This window comes from Dermacentor variabilis, chromosome 6 (assembly GCF_050947875.1).
Source record: "Dermacentor variabilis isolate Ectoservices chromosome 6, ASM5094787v1, whole genome shotgun sequence".
In the NCBI taxonomy this organism is placed as follows: Eukaryota; Metazoa; Arthropoda; class Arachnida; order Ixodida; family Ixodidae; genus Dermacentor; species Dermacentor variabilis.
This window is the reverse complement of record NC_134573.1, coordinates 193,656,111-193,672,734: the sequence shown is the minus strand read 5'-3', so window position 1 is coordinate 193,672,734 and position 16,624 is coordinate 193,656,111. Positions and strand designations below refer to the sequence as shown.

The 16,624-nt window shown below is 44.3% G+C and overlaps 1 protein-coding gene across 6 annotated transcripts in view; it reads right to left on the bottom strand.

Moving 5' to 3' along the window:
• obe (activating signal cointegrator 1 complex subunit obelus) overlaps nucleotides 1-16,624 on the bottom strand; it is a 465,382-nt gene that overhangs the window by 158,297 nt on the left and 290,461 nt on the right. For all 6 annotated transcript variants that reach the window (XM_075697239.1, XM_075697242.1, XM_075697241.1 and 3 more), the window contains exons 25-27: nucleotides 10,101-10,221; nucleotides 7,538-7,680; nucleotides 3,335-3,472 (exon numbers count right to left, since the gene is read on the bottom strand). In XM_075697239.1, the coding sequence (XP_075553354.1) occupies nucleotides 3,335-3,472; nucleotides 7,538-7,680; nucleotides 10,101-10,221 (402 nt within the window). The remainder of the gene's footprint in view (nucleotides 1-3,334; nucleotides 3,473-7,537; nucleotides 7,681-10,100; nucleotides 10,222-16,624) is intronic.

Below are 16,624 nucleotides of genomic sequence, written 5' to 3'. Positions count from 1 at the left end.
TGCAGGAACATCAGATTTCTCATCCCACTATGCTCGTTCGTCTCTATCATTCTTAACTTCATGGTGACATTGACAAGAACTTTATTAGAGTGTCCTGAGGAACTTGATTGGGGGGAACCGAAGGCTCCCCGATCAAGTTGGTGGCTCCGCCCACGACGGGACAGGGAGATGGTGACTCTTTGCGACGTCGCGGGCCCTCTGGATGGCCTGTAGTTGGTTTGGGAAATCCGAGCTCTTCAGCAAGGCGTTCCACTTGGACTTGTAATGAAAGTCGGAGCCCGCGTTGTACGGGCACAGCCAGAGCATATGGTCGAAGGAGCAGCACGCGTTACCGCATTTGGAGCACGATTGCGGAAAGTTCGGGTCTATCCAACTAAGCGCTCTCGGGGTGAGGTAGGATCTCGTCTGTAAAAGCCTGAAAGTAACAGCCTGAGCCCTGTTCAGTTTCGGGCTGGGGGGAGGGAATTTTCTCCTGCTGCGTCTGTAATGTGACGTAATTTCGTGAAAGGTCATAAGTTTATCTTTGAAGGGGCAATCCTGCAGGAGAGCCGGACCGCTAGCTCGGGCGCGGTTCGTGAATTCACGCACCAGGCAGTTGGCCCACTCGTTAGGGTTGCAACCCGCTTGGTTAGTTGCATTGTCCATGTGGGCCAGGAACCATGCTATGGTATGACCTGCAGTTTCTTCTCAAAATAGAAGTGAGGCGTGCAGACAGGACACAAGAGTAGAGAAGTGGACAACACGAACGCCGACTATCAACTGAAGGGGGCACTGAGGCGAAAAAAGAAAGAAGTTTGACATAGTAGTTCTGCGGAAACCCGCAAGGTGGAGAGAAGTAATGAATAAAGAGAAAATCAAACATCCACCCATTCGTAGCAATTGCTACAAAGGAAACCCATACGGGTTCCTCGAAAGAAAAGCCTCATAGTTGAAGAAAAATTCATCCTGGTCCGGGACTCGAACCCGGGACCACCGCCTTTCCGGGGCAGCCGCTCTACCATCTGAGCTAACCAGGCGGCTAGCCGATGGCAGGGCGAAGTCGAATATGTCGACAACACGAAGCAAAGGCAAGAGTTTGACATAGTAGTTCTGCGGAAACCCGCAAGGTGGAGAGAAGTAATGAATAAAGAGAAAATCAAACATCCACCCATTCGTAGCAATTGCTACAAAGGAAACCCATACGGGTTCCTCGAAAGAAAAGCCTCATAGTTGAAGAAAAATTCGTCCTGGTCCGGGACTCGAACCCGGGACCACCGCCTTTCCGGGGCAGCCGCTCTACCATCTGAGCTAACCAGGCGGCTAGCCGATGGCAGGGCGAAGTCGAATATGTTGACAACACGAAGCAAAGGCAAGAGTTTGACATAGTAGTTCTGTGGAAACCCGCAAGGTGGAGAGAAGTAATGAATAAAGAGAAAATCAAACATCCACCCATTCGTAGCAATTGCTACAAAGGAAACCCATACGGGTTCCTCGAAAGAAAAGCCTCATAGTTGAAGAAAAAAACAAAAAAAAACAAACAGGCTTAAAACAGTGCTTAGGACCTAAAGCAAGGGTTTTGCAATGGGTACAGGCATACGAATGAAGATATGCATCTTATGGTCGAGGCATGGCAATCAATAATGGTGGAAGTGCGTGCGTGAGTCAGCCTTCGATTACCTTACATAAAGAAGAGATCAAATGCCTTAACAGTTACCTCTCACGTAGACTGGCACACGTACCAGATTGACACGTGGTGTTACCATTCCTGAGCATGCGCAGATGAGTTTTGTGCCTTCTTTCTTTTTTCGCCTCAGTGCTCCCTTCAGTTGATAGTCGGCGTTCGTGTTGTCCATTTCTCTACTCGTGTGTCCTGTCTGCACGCCTCACTTCTATTTTGCATAATGAATCCTTACCAACTAGCTCAGCTTTCTGTGGTTCGAAGTTTCTTCTCGCGTATTAATACGAAAGCATCTGTTAATTAACTTCATGGTGAATGGCAAATTCTGCCACTTCGCGCTAGCCATCACGCAAAAAGCTGAAAAGCAACAACGACGAGAAACTCAGATTAGCTGTGTGAGCAAGCACTGTGGTACAGACCAGGGGGCTTATTTTGCGAATGTCCATCTAGTGCACATGTCCATTTTGACTGCTGCTGAAGTTCTAATTAGCTTGGCTGGAGTATGCGTAATAAGGAGACATGCCTCCCCCAGCTAATCAGCACTTCAACAGCAGACAAACTGTGCATCAGGTGTGCACTTACAGTACACTCCCACAGGGTCGTGTCTCGTATAGAGTGGTGCACATCCATGGCGTGGCAGACCTGTGCAGGTGCAGCCAGGTTAAACTACTTTTTAAGGGGGTGTTGGTAGCTTGCATAGCCACCGTGCAAAAATGACAACTTGTGAGGCAGTTTCATATTTTTTCAAGTTTCATATATGGGAAGTGCCTATTATTTTTCTTCAGTGTAGCCATACTTCTTGATAAATATTCTCATTGTAACTTTACAGTGTTCAGAAATTATTCAATATAAGAGATAATTTAAGGTTTATAGGTTCAATATACAGCAGACTTTCATTAATTTGACTCCATTTAATTTAGTCATTCGGTTAATTCGATACCGACTCAAGGCCCCGCTCTGGTGCTGATGTATTTCTATGTGCCCGAACTTTCGTTATTTCGATACTAAAATTACCCCTCACCGCATAATTCAAACTTGACTAGCTAACTTTAGGACATTGGCCGCCTTTGGGCAACACATAAACCCTTACCCATTTTTCTTGCTAAAAAACATTAGCTGTGCGTTAGACTACTACTTTGTTTAGAAGCTTTATTTTTATTTCTATGTTCGTTTTTGGCTTTGCACAGATAAAAAGTGGGCACACGTTTAATTCACTGGCATGTTACGATAGGGCAAATGCTGTCAAATGAATCAGCAGTGTTTTGACATTTTTTCTACGTCTTGTTTAATTCAACCCGCTGGATAATTCGATCAATTTCGTTGATCCTGTGAAGGTCGAATTAACTGTAGGCGACTGTAGTTGAATGCACCTGCACTGACTATTGAATTTGTTATTCGACATGTTCAAATATTCACACACCACTACTCGGTATACGTTGTGTGAACTATATATGCTGCGATTACTAGTTAGTAGTCATAGTAATATGACTACTACTATGACTACTAACTACTTTTAATACACCTACGCACTATACCTTGTGGACACAGCTAAATGGGCAGTTATAAAAAATGATTTGTTCTGAATTTCAGCAAGTAAGCCTCACATCTCCTCTTTCAAATCTCTGTGCCTGTTCAAAGAGAAAAGGTAAAATTAAATCACTTATTAAAGATGAGTACCTGAATCTTTTGGTTCACAAACAACTCCTCCGCAATTCTCCTGTCCTTCTCCTGTAGACCTGCATGGTGGAGGCCGATGCCAAAGGCCAGGGCTAGTTTGAGGTTTTGGTCATTCACGCCCTGGATTACAGAGTCCATCTGCGTGTGGTCAACATGCAAAGCAAACAACATATAAACATATACGAAATACAGTAGAACATCGTTGATACATTCTCGTTATGTGTTTTCCTGGCGCCAACGTTCGCAATTGAGAACACAAAAAATGACCAAATAGAGTTTCGCTCATTTTTTATTGGTTCATACGTTCCTGGAATACAAAATTTTTTGGCACCAACATACAGTGCGCCGCCAAACTGGACGTATGATACGTTTTCCGGCTGCAAGATCCCATATAAACAAGAAAATGCACAGGGTAGGGGCGATCGAGAACAGTATAAAGCTGCCCGCTGCGGCAGCTTCACCACCGTACTCGACCGCCTGTCTCACGTGAAAGCACCTGCGTGTGCTCAATTTCTCATTTCAGTACCAGCAAATCTTCTCCGGGGTCGTCGCACATGGCATTCACAGCTATCACTGCCAATCCTATTGCCATAAGCATCTTCACCTACCTGTTTCGTAGCACATGGTACGTAGTGCCATTGGTAGCACACTCAACGCTTTTAGGCGATAATCCGAATGCGCCGCTGTTCCCTGCTGATGTGCGTGATGCCCGCTGATGTGGGCATCACGTTTCACTTTGGCGGCATCGGGCATTGGCCACCAGTTTGATTTCGTTTCAGTTTCCCGTTGCGCTCTTAAAACACCACACCATAGACTTTCTAAATAAGTACCCTAGAGGGAAATGTGGCGCTAGTGTCTACGGGGGATCTTCTGAGCATTGCCTCACCCTACATGGGAATGAGGGGAAGTAGAGGCTTCGGATTGACTTCGATCTTTAGACTAATGGTGTTTGTTTGCAGCACAGTAAATGAAGCTATACTTAAATATTTTTGCGTAAAATCTAATTTTATTTCTGCAGTATCTTATATAATGCACAATACATGACATAAACTTTGTCTGACTCTGAGATTGAAGCATGAGTGATTGAGCAAACTTGATTTGTCTTTGAAACCAAAAATGCCCATCTGTTGTGAACTGAGCAGATCGCTTTCCGTGGGGTTTAGTGCCCAGCGTGGCAGTTTAAATCAGGGTGTCGGAACGAAATGTTTTTCGTTCTGGTTTTGGTTTCGTTCCACTGAAAAATTTTTCATTCCAGTTCTGCTCCGGAACGAAAAAAAAAAACAGAAGGATCCGTAACGGTTCATAATGGTATTGTTTCGATTGAAAAAAATTTTCTAACCAAGGTAACGAATAAAATATAGCATTCATTTTTCGCTATAAGTTAATTATAAATCCTGAGATCATGCTCAGTGCCTTCAATCAAGGCATCGAGCATGATCTCAAAAGCAGAATGCCATCGAGTGTACTCGCCGAAAGGCAAGACTGCTGTTCCGATAAAACAAATTTATACGAACATAAGTGAACAATAAAACTTCAGTAACAAAACATTGTACCCTTAGAAAACGAAACAGTAAGCTCTTCAATGCGCAAGCCCTGCATTTCGTTACAATGCCGATTTGCTAGTGCACTGAGTGGAAGGCCAAGATTAGTGGAGCGCTATATTATGCTCTATATAGAACTGATAGGCGTTTCTTTGCAAGTTCGATATAGCCGGTTTTGACTGTACAGCAGAACTTCGTTGATACAATCCTGTTAGATACAACTTCCCAGCTCCAATGTTCATGATCGAGAACACAAAACATGACCCGATGCAGTTACGCTTCTTTACTGCCTCATATGTTTCTGCAAAACACGATCTTTTGGCACAAATGTTCTGTACGTCACCAAACTGCAATCTTATAATATGTTTTCCAGCCCCTAGGTCTCACGTAAACAAGAAAAGGCGCAAAGCGTGTGCAATCCAGAACAGTAGTCGCTCGCCGCAGCAACTTCCCAGTAATACTCGCCCACGTGCTTCATGTGAAAACGTTGGTGCACACAGCTTCCAATTCTCGTACTACAGTAGCAGCAAACTTCTTCCCGGTTTGTTGCCCACCACATTCACAGCTATTGCCGCTTACCCTATTGCGATAAGCACCTGTTTCCCAGTGTGTGGGGCGCATTGATAGTGGAAGCGTACTGCACACTTTTGACAGACGATAACCGAAATGTGCCATTGCTCCCTGCTGCAAGCACTGCAATATGAGTGTCCCGTTTCACTCTGGTGGCATAGTAGGCATTGCATTCTGGCGTCACCCACCAGCTCAATTTCGTTTCAGTTTCCCACAGCCATCTTAAAACATTGCACAATAGGAAAACGACAATGTGCGTCACAATGCACTCGGGTTCCACCAGCTCAACGCGCATCGACGTCTCTTGCCACAATGATTCACCATGTAGCTACATCAAAATTTCCTGCCAAAATGGCCTGCTCGAAGAAGCTGCTGACCTAGCACGAAACTGAGGCGTGCAAATGTGGTAACCGAAGTCGCAAAAACGAAAATGCGCATCTCAGGCCCCTTGCACTCCACCAGCTCAGTGCATGTCGGCATGATACACACAATGCTTCGCATTATGTAGATGTTGACTACAGTAGCGTCCACCAAATTTATTGGTGACTGTGTGGGTCATATGTTTTGCCAGTTAGTAGGTTTTTCTTGTGTGTTTTTCCTAAATGTATCAACGAGGTTCTATTGTATATATGTGACACTCTGGAATGCACTCATATTTATACAGTTAAACCTCAATATAATGAAGTTGTTAAAATGTGAAATTTGTTTTGTTATATCAAAATTTCGTTCTATTGAAATTCGACATTTATGGAAGTAAGTAGGGTCGCTGATAGATCTTTTTTTACATGTAAAGGGGCCGCACAATGTTTTGAATTATTGGGCAATCGAAAAAAGCAAATATTAATGAGAAAGCAATTCATTTTGATGAATTTGGAAGTCGGCGACGAATGATACGGTTAGCTCTTCACATCAGTGGTACGAATTAAGCGAAGCCAGCCGTGCTTTCCCGTGCACTCCGCAACCACAAATGCCACCTGCACTAGGACGACGCTATCAGGAAAAGTGCCGGCAGTGGAGAGAAAACACTCTGTCTGCCTCTCGCTCAAATGGGTCACCAAAATTTGAGATTGCGCAACCTCCAATACTAAACGTGTGGTAAGGCAGCTTACATGGTGCCACACTGTCTTGGAACGCCCACTCTTTGCACATGCGGCAGATTACCTCTAAAGCAGGCTGGGCCATTGCGTATGCACTCAGTCACGCTTACAGCCATGCGCAGCAACCGCCGGGACACGCGCCAGATATAGAGATGCGCGCCAACTTACCCCGCACTCGATGTTACTGCGAGGTCACTCCCCTCCCCTTCTTTCCCTTTGCTCGCAAGCGAAGGTAGCACTCCTGAAGCCACCATCTTTCTTGTCTCACCGTCACACACTTGCACTCGCACTTAAAGTGAGCGGTGCACAACAGGATCTTATCGCACTTGGACTTTATGCGAAATATCATGCGGCTCCACTTCGGCATTCGCTCTTGTCGCGCGAGAGGTGCGTTTGCAAACAGCCACTTGTAATTCAATCATTTGACCATCTGCGTCCGCGGAAGTTTTCATTTATTGTCTCGGGATTTCTTTACGGCAGCAGTGAAATTTCATTATATTGAAAGTGCATACAAACATACTTCGTTATATTGAGGTGCTAAATATATGGTGTTATATGAGCAAGAAGTTATGAAAAGTTAAATACTTCATTATATCGAGAATTTCATTATATTGAAGTTCGTTATTTCGAAGTTTAACTGTATAATAGACGTATGCTCGACCAAACCTGAAAATCAAAACATCTCACAAAACACAACCAAGTCATCATGGATAATGAGATACAACATTATGACTGAAGATCAGCACCGAGTATTATGCACTCTACTTTCAGTAGGCCTACATTTATTTTTCTTGTAATGCCACGGCGCTGCCCTTTAGTATGTGTAATCACACTAGTTGACGGTGTCCATGACTTGCCATGTTTTTGTAATTTTTGTACCTCTTGTAAGAAAGCTATTGCCACAGCTGAAGTATAATTTATGTAATGCCTTCAATAGGCATAATAAACGAAACACCTAAAAGGCATTTGCACAATATTACGTTTAAACCACACACCTTGTGATCAGGCATGTGGAGCCACTGTCGAGGGTTGTCCTCGGCAGCAAGGAAAGCGATCAGGTCGAGAGCAGTGAGTCGTGTCTGTCGTCGTGAGGAGACAAAGATGAGCACAGGTTTGTCCGGGGAGTGCTGCTGGATGGCTGCAACAGATTCACAACACAGTGCTGCACACTTGCACATGCCTTATCGCACAGCTGCAACGCGCCGAGCAGCGAGTGGAGTGCTCCAGAGGGAGCTGGCAACACTAATGAGCGATGTGGTCCCAGTAGACAGCGCACATCAACCTCTGTGCATTCTGTCTGCCTTCACCAAGTGCAGTGCACTTATATCACACAGTGATAATGGCCCTCCAGGGACCGATGCAGCCCAATGCTGTGGCAAAACTTGCTGCCTGCACTAAGGAGACTGGAACTAACTTTCTGTTTCTCAACAAAGAGTGCTGAAATTTGGCATACATACTGCTGATTACTTGCCTGGCACAGTGATGAAACATGCTAGAAAGCTGAAATCACTTTCTATGTTTACTAATGTCATGTTTACATCAAGACAGTGTTAAATTTTTTCAATAGTGCTTGAATAATTTTGTGCTAAGCATTCTATGCTTGCGACCATATTGCACTGCCCAATACTTAATAGTAATCGTTAAATAATAAAACAGCACGGTCTATACACTGCGCTGCAGATCAAGACATTGCCAAGACAATAATCAAGAATTTTTGTTTAGACGCACATTATTTTATTATTTAACAAAAGAATGTAGGTAAAAACAAAAAATTCCGTGATTGTCTTCACTGCAGCACAGTTTATGGATTATAACAAAACAAATGGTATTAAAACTGGTCCCGCGATGGTTGTAGTATGCCTCCTACAAGTTAGGTGGCAGATACAAAAAAACACTTTTACGAAAATGGGCCTCAAAACTTTTGGAAGCAGTTTACCAGTACAAAATTTTGTCAAGACTATAATACTTGATATCCTTAACAGCAGGGAACGCTTAGGACTCTGCTTTTCAATTTTGCAGAGTTTCGGAAGTTTAGAAGTCTTTCTCATTCATCGCAGATGCTTTTATGCAGCCTTACAGAGTGCCAGGGCACCAGGTTTAATGACAACATAGGGCACGTAGGAAATTGCGCCATTTTTGCAGACTCAAAAGATGTTGCGAGGCAGCCTAAATAGCGTGGTGTTAGTTTCCCAAAGTTTCTTGATCATCTCTGGCAATTGGTTACATCAAAGCATTGATTTTTGTGTGCAAAAAATTTTTAGAACTTCGCCTGCGCCACATACCTAATGCCACACTTGGGGTTTCGGGACCAACGTTGGCTTGATGTGAACTATGGTGCAGACACTGTTTCACATCATGCACCTTCCTATGAGCGATAAGTGTGCTGTCACCACTGATGTTGACATCAGAGACACTAGGGTTGAAATAGGATGTAGAATACATGAACACGAACTCAAGTATGTGCGGAGAGGCGCAGGAACAAGCATCAGCACATAGTCTGTGGTATCCCATGTAAACCGACATCTGTGTGTTGACTCGACAACAAAGGCCAATGGTTTGCTTCGCTGTCGCTTTATTGCCAATGGCACAACCTTAACACCGACTCATGTGAACTTTGGAATAGGTATCATGTCTTTCTCACCATAGAAAGCAGGGGAGGCTTGCACTTTGCATTCTGGTTTCGGAACTCTTTCCTTCTTTTTGCTAGGCACCTTACAGTTCATGGTGTGATAGACAAAGAAACAGTGGCTCAATGAAGTTTTTAAAGGAGGCCTATTGACAGGACTGCTCGCCGCCGGCAGCGTCGGGGTAGCAGTTTTCGTAGCAACAGCAGATCAGGCGACGCCTTTTAAAGCGCTGGAGTACTATTGGCGCGCTGAGCCAATAGGAGCGCCATGTGCATCACGAACTTCATGTGACCAGCCTGAGATTTTTTTGTGTGTGCTTGTGATTTTCCTATGCAGTCATTGTAGGCAAGGAGGGCGAGAACCGAAATGCAAACCTTTAAGCTTTCAAATGATACCAAGATGGAGGCACTCGGCGACGGGAAAGACAAGAGACGGCCCTGTAATCTCCAGTGTTATTACAAAATTTTCAGCTCCTTTGTCGCCGTCCGCACTGAGAAAGATATTTCTTTCCGGTGCTCAGAATGCATTTTCAGTCAAATTGTTTTGATACTATGTAGATTGGGCACTGCAGATGCCAAAGTGAATGGTTTCCCAAAACCATTCTTTTTAAAGCTGTTTTCATGATTTGATCCCCACATTTTCCTGTAAGGAAGTTGCTGGTGCCGATGTGCAATTATAGGACTAGAAACATCAGTCACTCCCCACGCTCGCCGCCTCGCCCCTGGTTTCTTTTTTCTTTTTCTTTTCTTGCATTGCATGAGACGCCAAGAGCTCCATTCGAGGAGTTGTGCCATTGAGGAGTGGAAAAAAAAAAAACCCAGAAAGGTCTTGTGAGGAAAGAGACGATTCCGTGGGACAATACACAACCCATTCTTGGCCTTAAATGACTATTCACTGCCCTTTAGCTAACAAAGTGTGTAATTCAGCTCACCCCTGTATGTAGGCTTGTTCATGAGGGCCATGCGAGGACAGTAGTGCTTCCCAGGGAAGCCTGACACATGGACTTCAAGGGGCACTGGCCGCACAGCAGGCTTGAAATTGTACAGGCCAACCTGAAAGCAGTCAGGTGTTTCAACTTGGCAAGAAACAACCACACTGTGTAAGCCTGCCAGGAGACCTTCCTATGCCCTCTGCCGCCCCACGTATGAGAAGCAACAGGTGCTTTTGCTGCCTGCAAGTTTTGTTGCAGTTTCTCCTAAGGACAACATATTAGTCAATGAACATAGCGCTGCTAGTGCATTTGCCAAGGTAACTCGCAAGCCACATACAGACGCTGCAGTTCGCGTAGAAATCAACGTAGTTGGCCTGCACACAACTGTCCTTCAGCAATACATCTACCTCTGCCCTCACTTGTCACCGTGCCAGGCAACAAACATTTACCAAAAGCACATGAAAGTAAAGGTGGCAAAACTGCATAAGTGCCGACCCCAACTTGCGCTTGGGTCTTCGGGATAGCCAGCATGGAACAAACATTGCCGCCTCAAACACATCTTGTTAACATGGGTGGATGGAAGCTGGGGCTAGTTGGTTATTCATAATTAAAACCAGAAATAGCACTAAGGATGAGTACAAATTACTTGCTGTTAAGGCACTTCTGTTCTCTCTTCATTTTCTGCACATGCCCCCTCCTGTGTGTGTGACTTAGCTATGGCAATAAATTGTCTTGGAAGTCAGCACAGTGTGTGTCATCTCTTTTAGTCCTCATCCTTCATGCTGCATGTGGTTTTAAATGTCTTGAAACTCTTGCATTGAACGGAAACTTCAGAAAAGCGAGCTTATATGATAGCCAAGACAAGCCTCCAAAGAAGCTACAATAGAGGTTATATGTCAAACATGGTGGCACCGTCATTTTACAGTACACTTCTCCTCTGAAAAGTGAGGATACAGTGAGGGCAAACTGTGAGGGATACAGTGAGGCCCAACTGCTGATTACAACAGAAATGGGTCACAATGGCTTGGCGGCGAACATTTCATACCGGAGGGCTTTTTAGATTGCTCAGGCCTGGTTACGATTGCAATCCACATGTGCATATACTGTGTGCTTCGTCTAGACACAGACCTTTGGCAAGTAGGTTACGTATCTTTTATGAAGCAGTATTTCTTTTATTTGGCTTTTCATTATTGGCTGTATACTTTATGAAGTGCAAATGCTACCGTGTGACTATACGCTGGCAGGACTGCAAGCATGCGCGCCTTGCCGTTTAGGGATGCAGACCTTTTAACACTTTCCTGCTTAGGTATGCAAATGCAGACATATCCAAGCCCCAGGGGCCCCCAACACTTGGGTGCCATAATATAAAGCTCTCTACTAAAGGAAAGATGAAAAACCACTGTAGCTGAATGTTCAGCTACGTTGAGGCACTTTGTTGCTCTTCTTGCATCTCATTTCACTTATACAAACTGTTTCCTTACAAGCATGATGTTCCAAATGGCCTAGCAGTACATTCTATTAGAGTAGACATCCATTAACTGGACACTGGTTAATTTGAGTTTTGATTATTTTAATCCAGAATGAAGGCCCTGGCAGGCACTCATACAGTTCTACAGGCCAATACTCATATTTTGGTCATGAAAGTGGTCCTCATCATGATCATAAAATATTGGCTCATTAGCATGCATGCACCCAATTACAATGCCGTCAGCCTTGGCGGTGGTAGGTGTTCGTGATGTCTGGCCTGCCCTCGCCAAAGGTTCAAGTGGAAATGACAGCTCAAGATAACTTGTTACGTCTTTACCAGATTCTATTGTGCATTCTTTTTTTATTGCAACAGCAATTATATGAACTTTCAGGCAGATTTCTACCACCATCACTGTGATGTTCTGCATAAAGTCCAAGTGTGATAAGATCGTGGCTGTGCGGCATATGCTGTAGGTGTGAGTGAAAGACTGTGAGGGTTAGCCAAAAAGGATGGCGGCTTGATATTGCGTGCTCAAAGAACGAAGGCGGGAAGAAGCGTGCAATTATCCATCATGCGCAAGGAAGAAGGGGGGCAGAGGAAATGGGGGCCATTCTACTCTTGCCGCAGCTCCGTCCGTACACAGGGTGCCTACCAAGTTGACATTCCCAAATTTCCCGAGTTCTCCAGGTTTTCCCTGAGTGTCTTCGCAATATTCCCTGAGTGACACAGAACTTTGTTTTATGTCAAGATGGTGTCCCTACATCAGGTCGCCCAAAGGTGTCACTCTCTAGTAAGCACGTTAGAAAATAAAAACTTAATCCAATTTGAATAGTAAGGGGTAGTGTTTATTTTATTCAAAAAGAAAACAGAAGAGAGGGGCTAGTAAAATGCACAGCAAATAAAATATCTTCGAAAGAAATAGTAAAAGCCCTTGCAAACCCATTGCAATGCCTCAGTGTTGTGTTTCACTGTTCTAAAGAGTTTTTTTTGTTGCATGAGGGACATTTGCATGTTGATGTCACCCAACACTTTGCTTTTAAAGTGCAAGCTCCTTCAAAAAAGCGGCGGTATGTTCCCTTTCCCGTTCATTTCTCAATGCGTAAGTCCTTTGTCTTCTTGTTCTCCATTGGCTGCGCGTTCACCACACGGACTATTTGAAGCATCCTCTTGGACAGTGTGCAGTCAGCGTCCGATTTTTCGGACTTCATAGGGGCCACAAAAACGACCCAAAAAATGAATGCATGTCTTTTACAGCCCTTAAGCCTCTGAGGGTCGATTTTTTTTATTGCAGATTCCAACTCTTCTTAGGGACTTATTTCGAAAAAATATAACAGTAATTTTTCTAGCGTGACTGTAAAGTGAGAAAAAAATATTTTACATTGGTATGTGTCCCGTAGTAGTGACGGTCAAGAAGGCAGCAAAAATTTGATTAACGAAACTAGCGTTTTATTGGGCGAACTTGTGCCCTCAAAAGCAGGCTACAGTCAAAGAACGATAGCGGCGAATACACCCGGCAATCATCGAAAATCTGATCAGCGAGTCAAGCGCGTCGGCTTTTATATCATCAGTCGTCGAATGTTCCAAAGTATACGCTGGGACCCGCGTGCCTTCCACAAAGTTCTACATTATTCGCGTCGCACACACATGCAATCAGATTACACAAGGTTCGGTCACAGACAGCGGATGGAATCATCAATAACATTCCAGAAACTTCCGATACATGCAGGTGCATTATACGCTGTGCGATAACATTTGTTAGGCAGTGAAACGTGCCACCCGATAAAGACAAACAAGTACACGTGTCAATATGTACTCTCCATTCATGAATAACCACAATAAAAAAGGAAATAAATTTATAAGAATGAAAAATTTGATGCATTGTTATACACATAGTTCAAGGCTTTAAAAATGCGCACACGAGAATATTTTGCAACTCTCACCTGTTCCTGCTCTTACACTAATATTTACGTCCATAGCGTAATCGAACTGCGTAGATGCGCGCACTCAAAAAAACTACATGCGGTTGTGTGCCAGTCAAAAAAGCAAAACGTGTGACAAACTTCCGCTAATATTCATGTTATCGTCAACCAGAGGCAATTAGTTGTTACGAGTGCCCCCCCCCCCCAAATGCAACGGAAATGCATGCACGGCGGCATCTTTCCTATGCGCACTCTTGTGAGCACTAAACGAGCGAGTAACAAGCGGTAGCTCTTTGGGCGATTAGTAACGAGAGAGCAATCAGTTCTGCAAGCGAAAGAAGCCGAAACCACCCGTGGAATGCAATCCAAACCACTGCCCGCCCGCACGCAAGCCAATGCGTGAGCGGTAGTATATCGACGCATGGGAGCAAACTAGCTCTTAAAAAAACAAAAACAAAAAAAAAGCATGCAACGAAAACCGAGAGAGGGAGGCGAGCGAACAAAATTCCCTGTATTCCCACATAGTGGCAGCACATGATAGAAAAGAAAAAAGTTAGGAAATTGGCTCGCTTTTTAAATGTACAGAGGACGCCATAAATATACGGCACTGACCATTTTTGGACTTGTTCGCGGCGCCATATATTTACGTCATTGACCCTCAAAGGGTTAAGGGCTCAAATCGCCACAGGCACACCCGAAAAAGCTCTGAGGGCCTGCCAGTACACTTATTAGGCATATCGGTGCTCGCACTGTGACAGAAGATGGCGGGTGCACGCGTGTATAATTAAGGAATACATACTGTGTCCCGAGAAAGTTGCCCCTTCCTACACTTGTTATGCTTCACAGCGTAACATTACTGTAATGAAGTGAAGCTGACTTTCGGGACTCAGCATTACGCAACGCGCCGTGCTTTCCGAAGTTCAAAGCCAATCGCGATGACCACAAAGGTGGTGTTGGTGCAATTGCTGACAGCGGCGAACTGTTTCAGTGAAAAAGGCAGTACAGAACGGCAAGAAGATTCATACAGAACCTCGAAGCAGCTAGGCCTAGCATTGCTACGGTGGTGGCTACGGCTGCCAGCGGATCTGCGTGCAAGTCTGCCGGTTCGAGGCAGCAAGGTTATCAAAATAGAGGCGGTTGTGGCTTTTATTAATGCCGTTTCGGACCTGCAGTCACGGAAAAATGTCTGGGAAATTCGACAGCAAAGGGTTCTTGCGTCCGAAAGTTCAGACGTTCTTATACAGTGACCCTACGAGGTACGTAGTGGTGCCGCGAAGCCGCCTGAATTATCTGGCGTCCGGAAAGTCGCTCGTTGACTGTACTCTGGCAATTCCTCCAGCCGAGGACGCGGCGTCAAAGACAATTCGTCACGATTCCTCTCTGTTACTCATTACAGCATTACCGTGACTTTGGGTTCCCTTTCAATAAAATTACAGCTAACTTTCCCTGATAGAAGCACAAATTCCTTGAGTTTTCCCAGAGTTTTTCCAGACTACCTGAAGTCCCTGAGAATTCCCAGTTTTCCCGGTTGGTGGACACCCTGGTATAGCGTGGTTGAGCATAGTAACCTGCAATGGGTAGAAATTTTAGGTGTGAAGAGGGCTTCACGTGCACCGTGTTCTCACCACTTGGTTTATGTTGAAGCGAAAGGCAGCACGAAGGGCAATTCACTTGCTGCTGCTGCTGTTCCTTGTCATGCCAGCATTTTGACAGCGAGTGTCCATGGTAGTCACAGAGTGAGATGCGTTTATGTTTGCATGTGTGCGTGATACCATGTTGTTGATTTAGTTAGTAAGCGAATGTTTACAAGTTTATATGACCGAAAAAACTATTATCGTTATTTATATAGTTGCCTAATAATTTGCTATAGCAATCGATGCTTCGCCTTTCACATGAAACTGCGACATCTTGTTTTTCAAGAGAAATGGGTTTAAATGTTGTCCATGCATTAGAATAAAACCAAAATTGTTTTTACGGTATTCGTAAGGGCCCGCCATTAGGACTAGTGTCATCGCCATTACAAGATTTCGAAAAAACAAGTTCGTGCGCAGGCTGTAAATGAGGACGTGCAGTAGGGTTCACTTTCTTTTCACTATTAAAGCGCATTCAAAACAAGTTGTTTTACATACTGAACCAGCAGCAGTGAATCCTCATCAAGAGCGTTCAGCGTCCCGGGCTCTTGTGTTGCACAATGAAGGCAAGTGGTCAGTCTAGGCCTCAAGAGCCACCCATTTGCGGTCGAGTGACTGAAGAAATGCCGAATGTAATGGAAGACACGTGTTGTTGTCCACAGACAGTGACAAAGAGCTACCCAAGAGTGACTACAATGGAAGTTAAGCAAAAACAAATTTCCATTCTGTGAAGTTATACTTTGCATGTTTCACCTTTTTCTGATAGCCAGAATCAGTGGCATGCTACATTTTTCTTGTTACAAAAAAAAAAAAGGGTGCATGTTGTGGGACTCTCACCGGTACTCTAGGGACAATGTATGGGGCATGTTAGAATTAAGTAAACACTGTCAAATGAAGCAGCGCTGTGCCTGAACTTTTTTTCCGCCTCTTTGAATTGCACTCACTGGATAACTTAATCAATTCCATTAGGCCATCAAAGTCAAATTAATGTAAGTCGACTGCACAGACTTAACAATCACCATTTTACATCAGTGTGCCTGTAATTAAGCTATTTTGCAGAAGGCTAGAGCTACTACATACGACACACTCATGTCACGTGATTCTAAGGGTGTTTTATTTCAGTTTCGGTACTTTGAGCAAGCTCAGTGGTTAAATATTCACTAGGATACATGACCAAGTTTAAGGCTCTATAATGAGAGTTACACTGTGGCTGCATATGGCTCACCATTTAGATGATGGCTAAGGGTTTGAGTGGTGAAACCATTTGCTGCTCCCACAGTTGTTCGCACATGTACAGTGTGAGGTTGCCTTACTGCAATAATTGAAAATTTCATTTATCACCCTTCTGAGTTTGATTTTATGAGCTGAGTACTGCTTCATCCTGACATATCAGTGAAGTGGTGGAACATGTACTGTAAAAGGGGGCTGTTGCTACTCCAAATGTGGCACACACATTGAGGTAACATGCTGTGAAAAGCCTTTTGCATATGGAGCGAGGATTGCTCC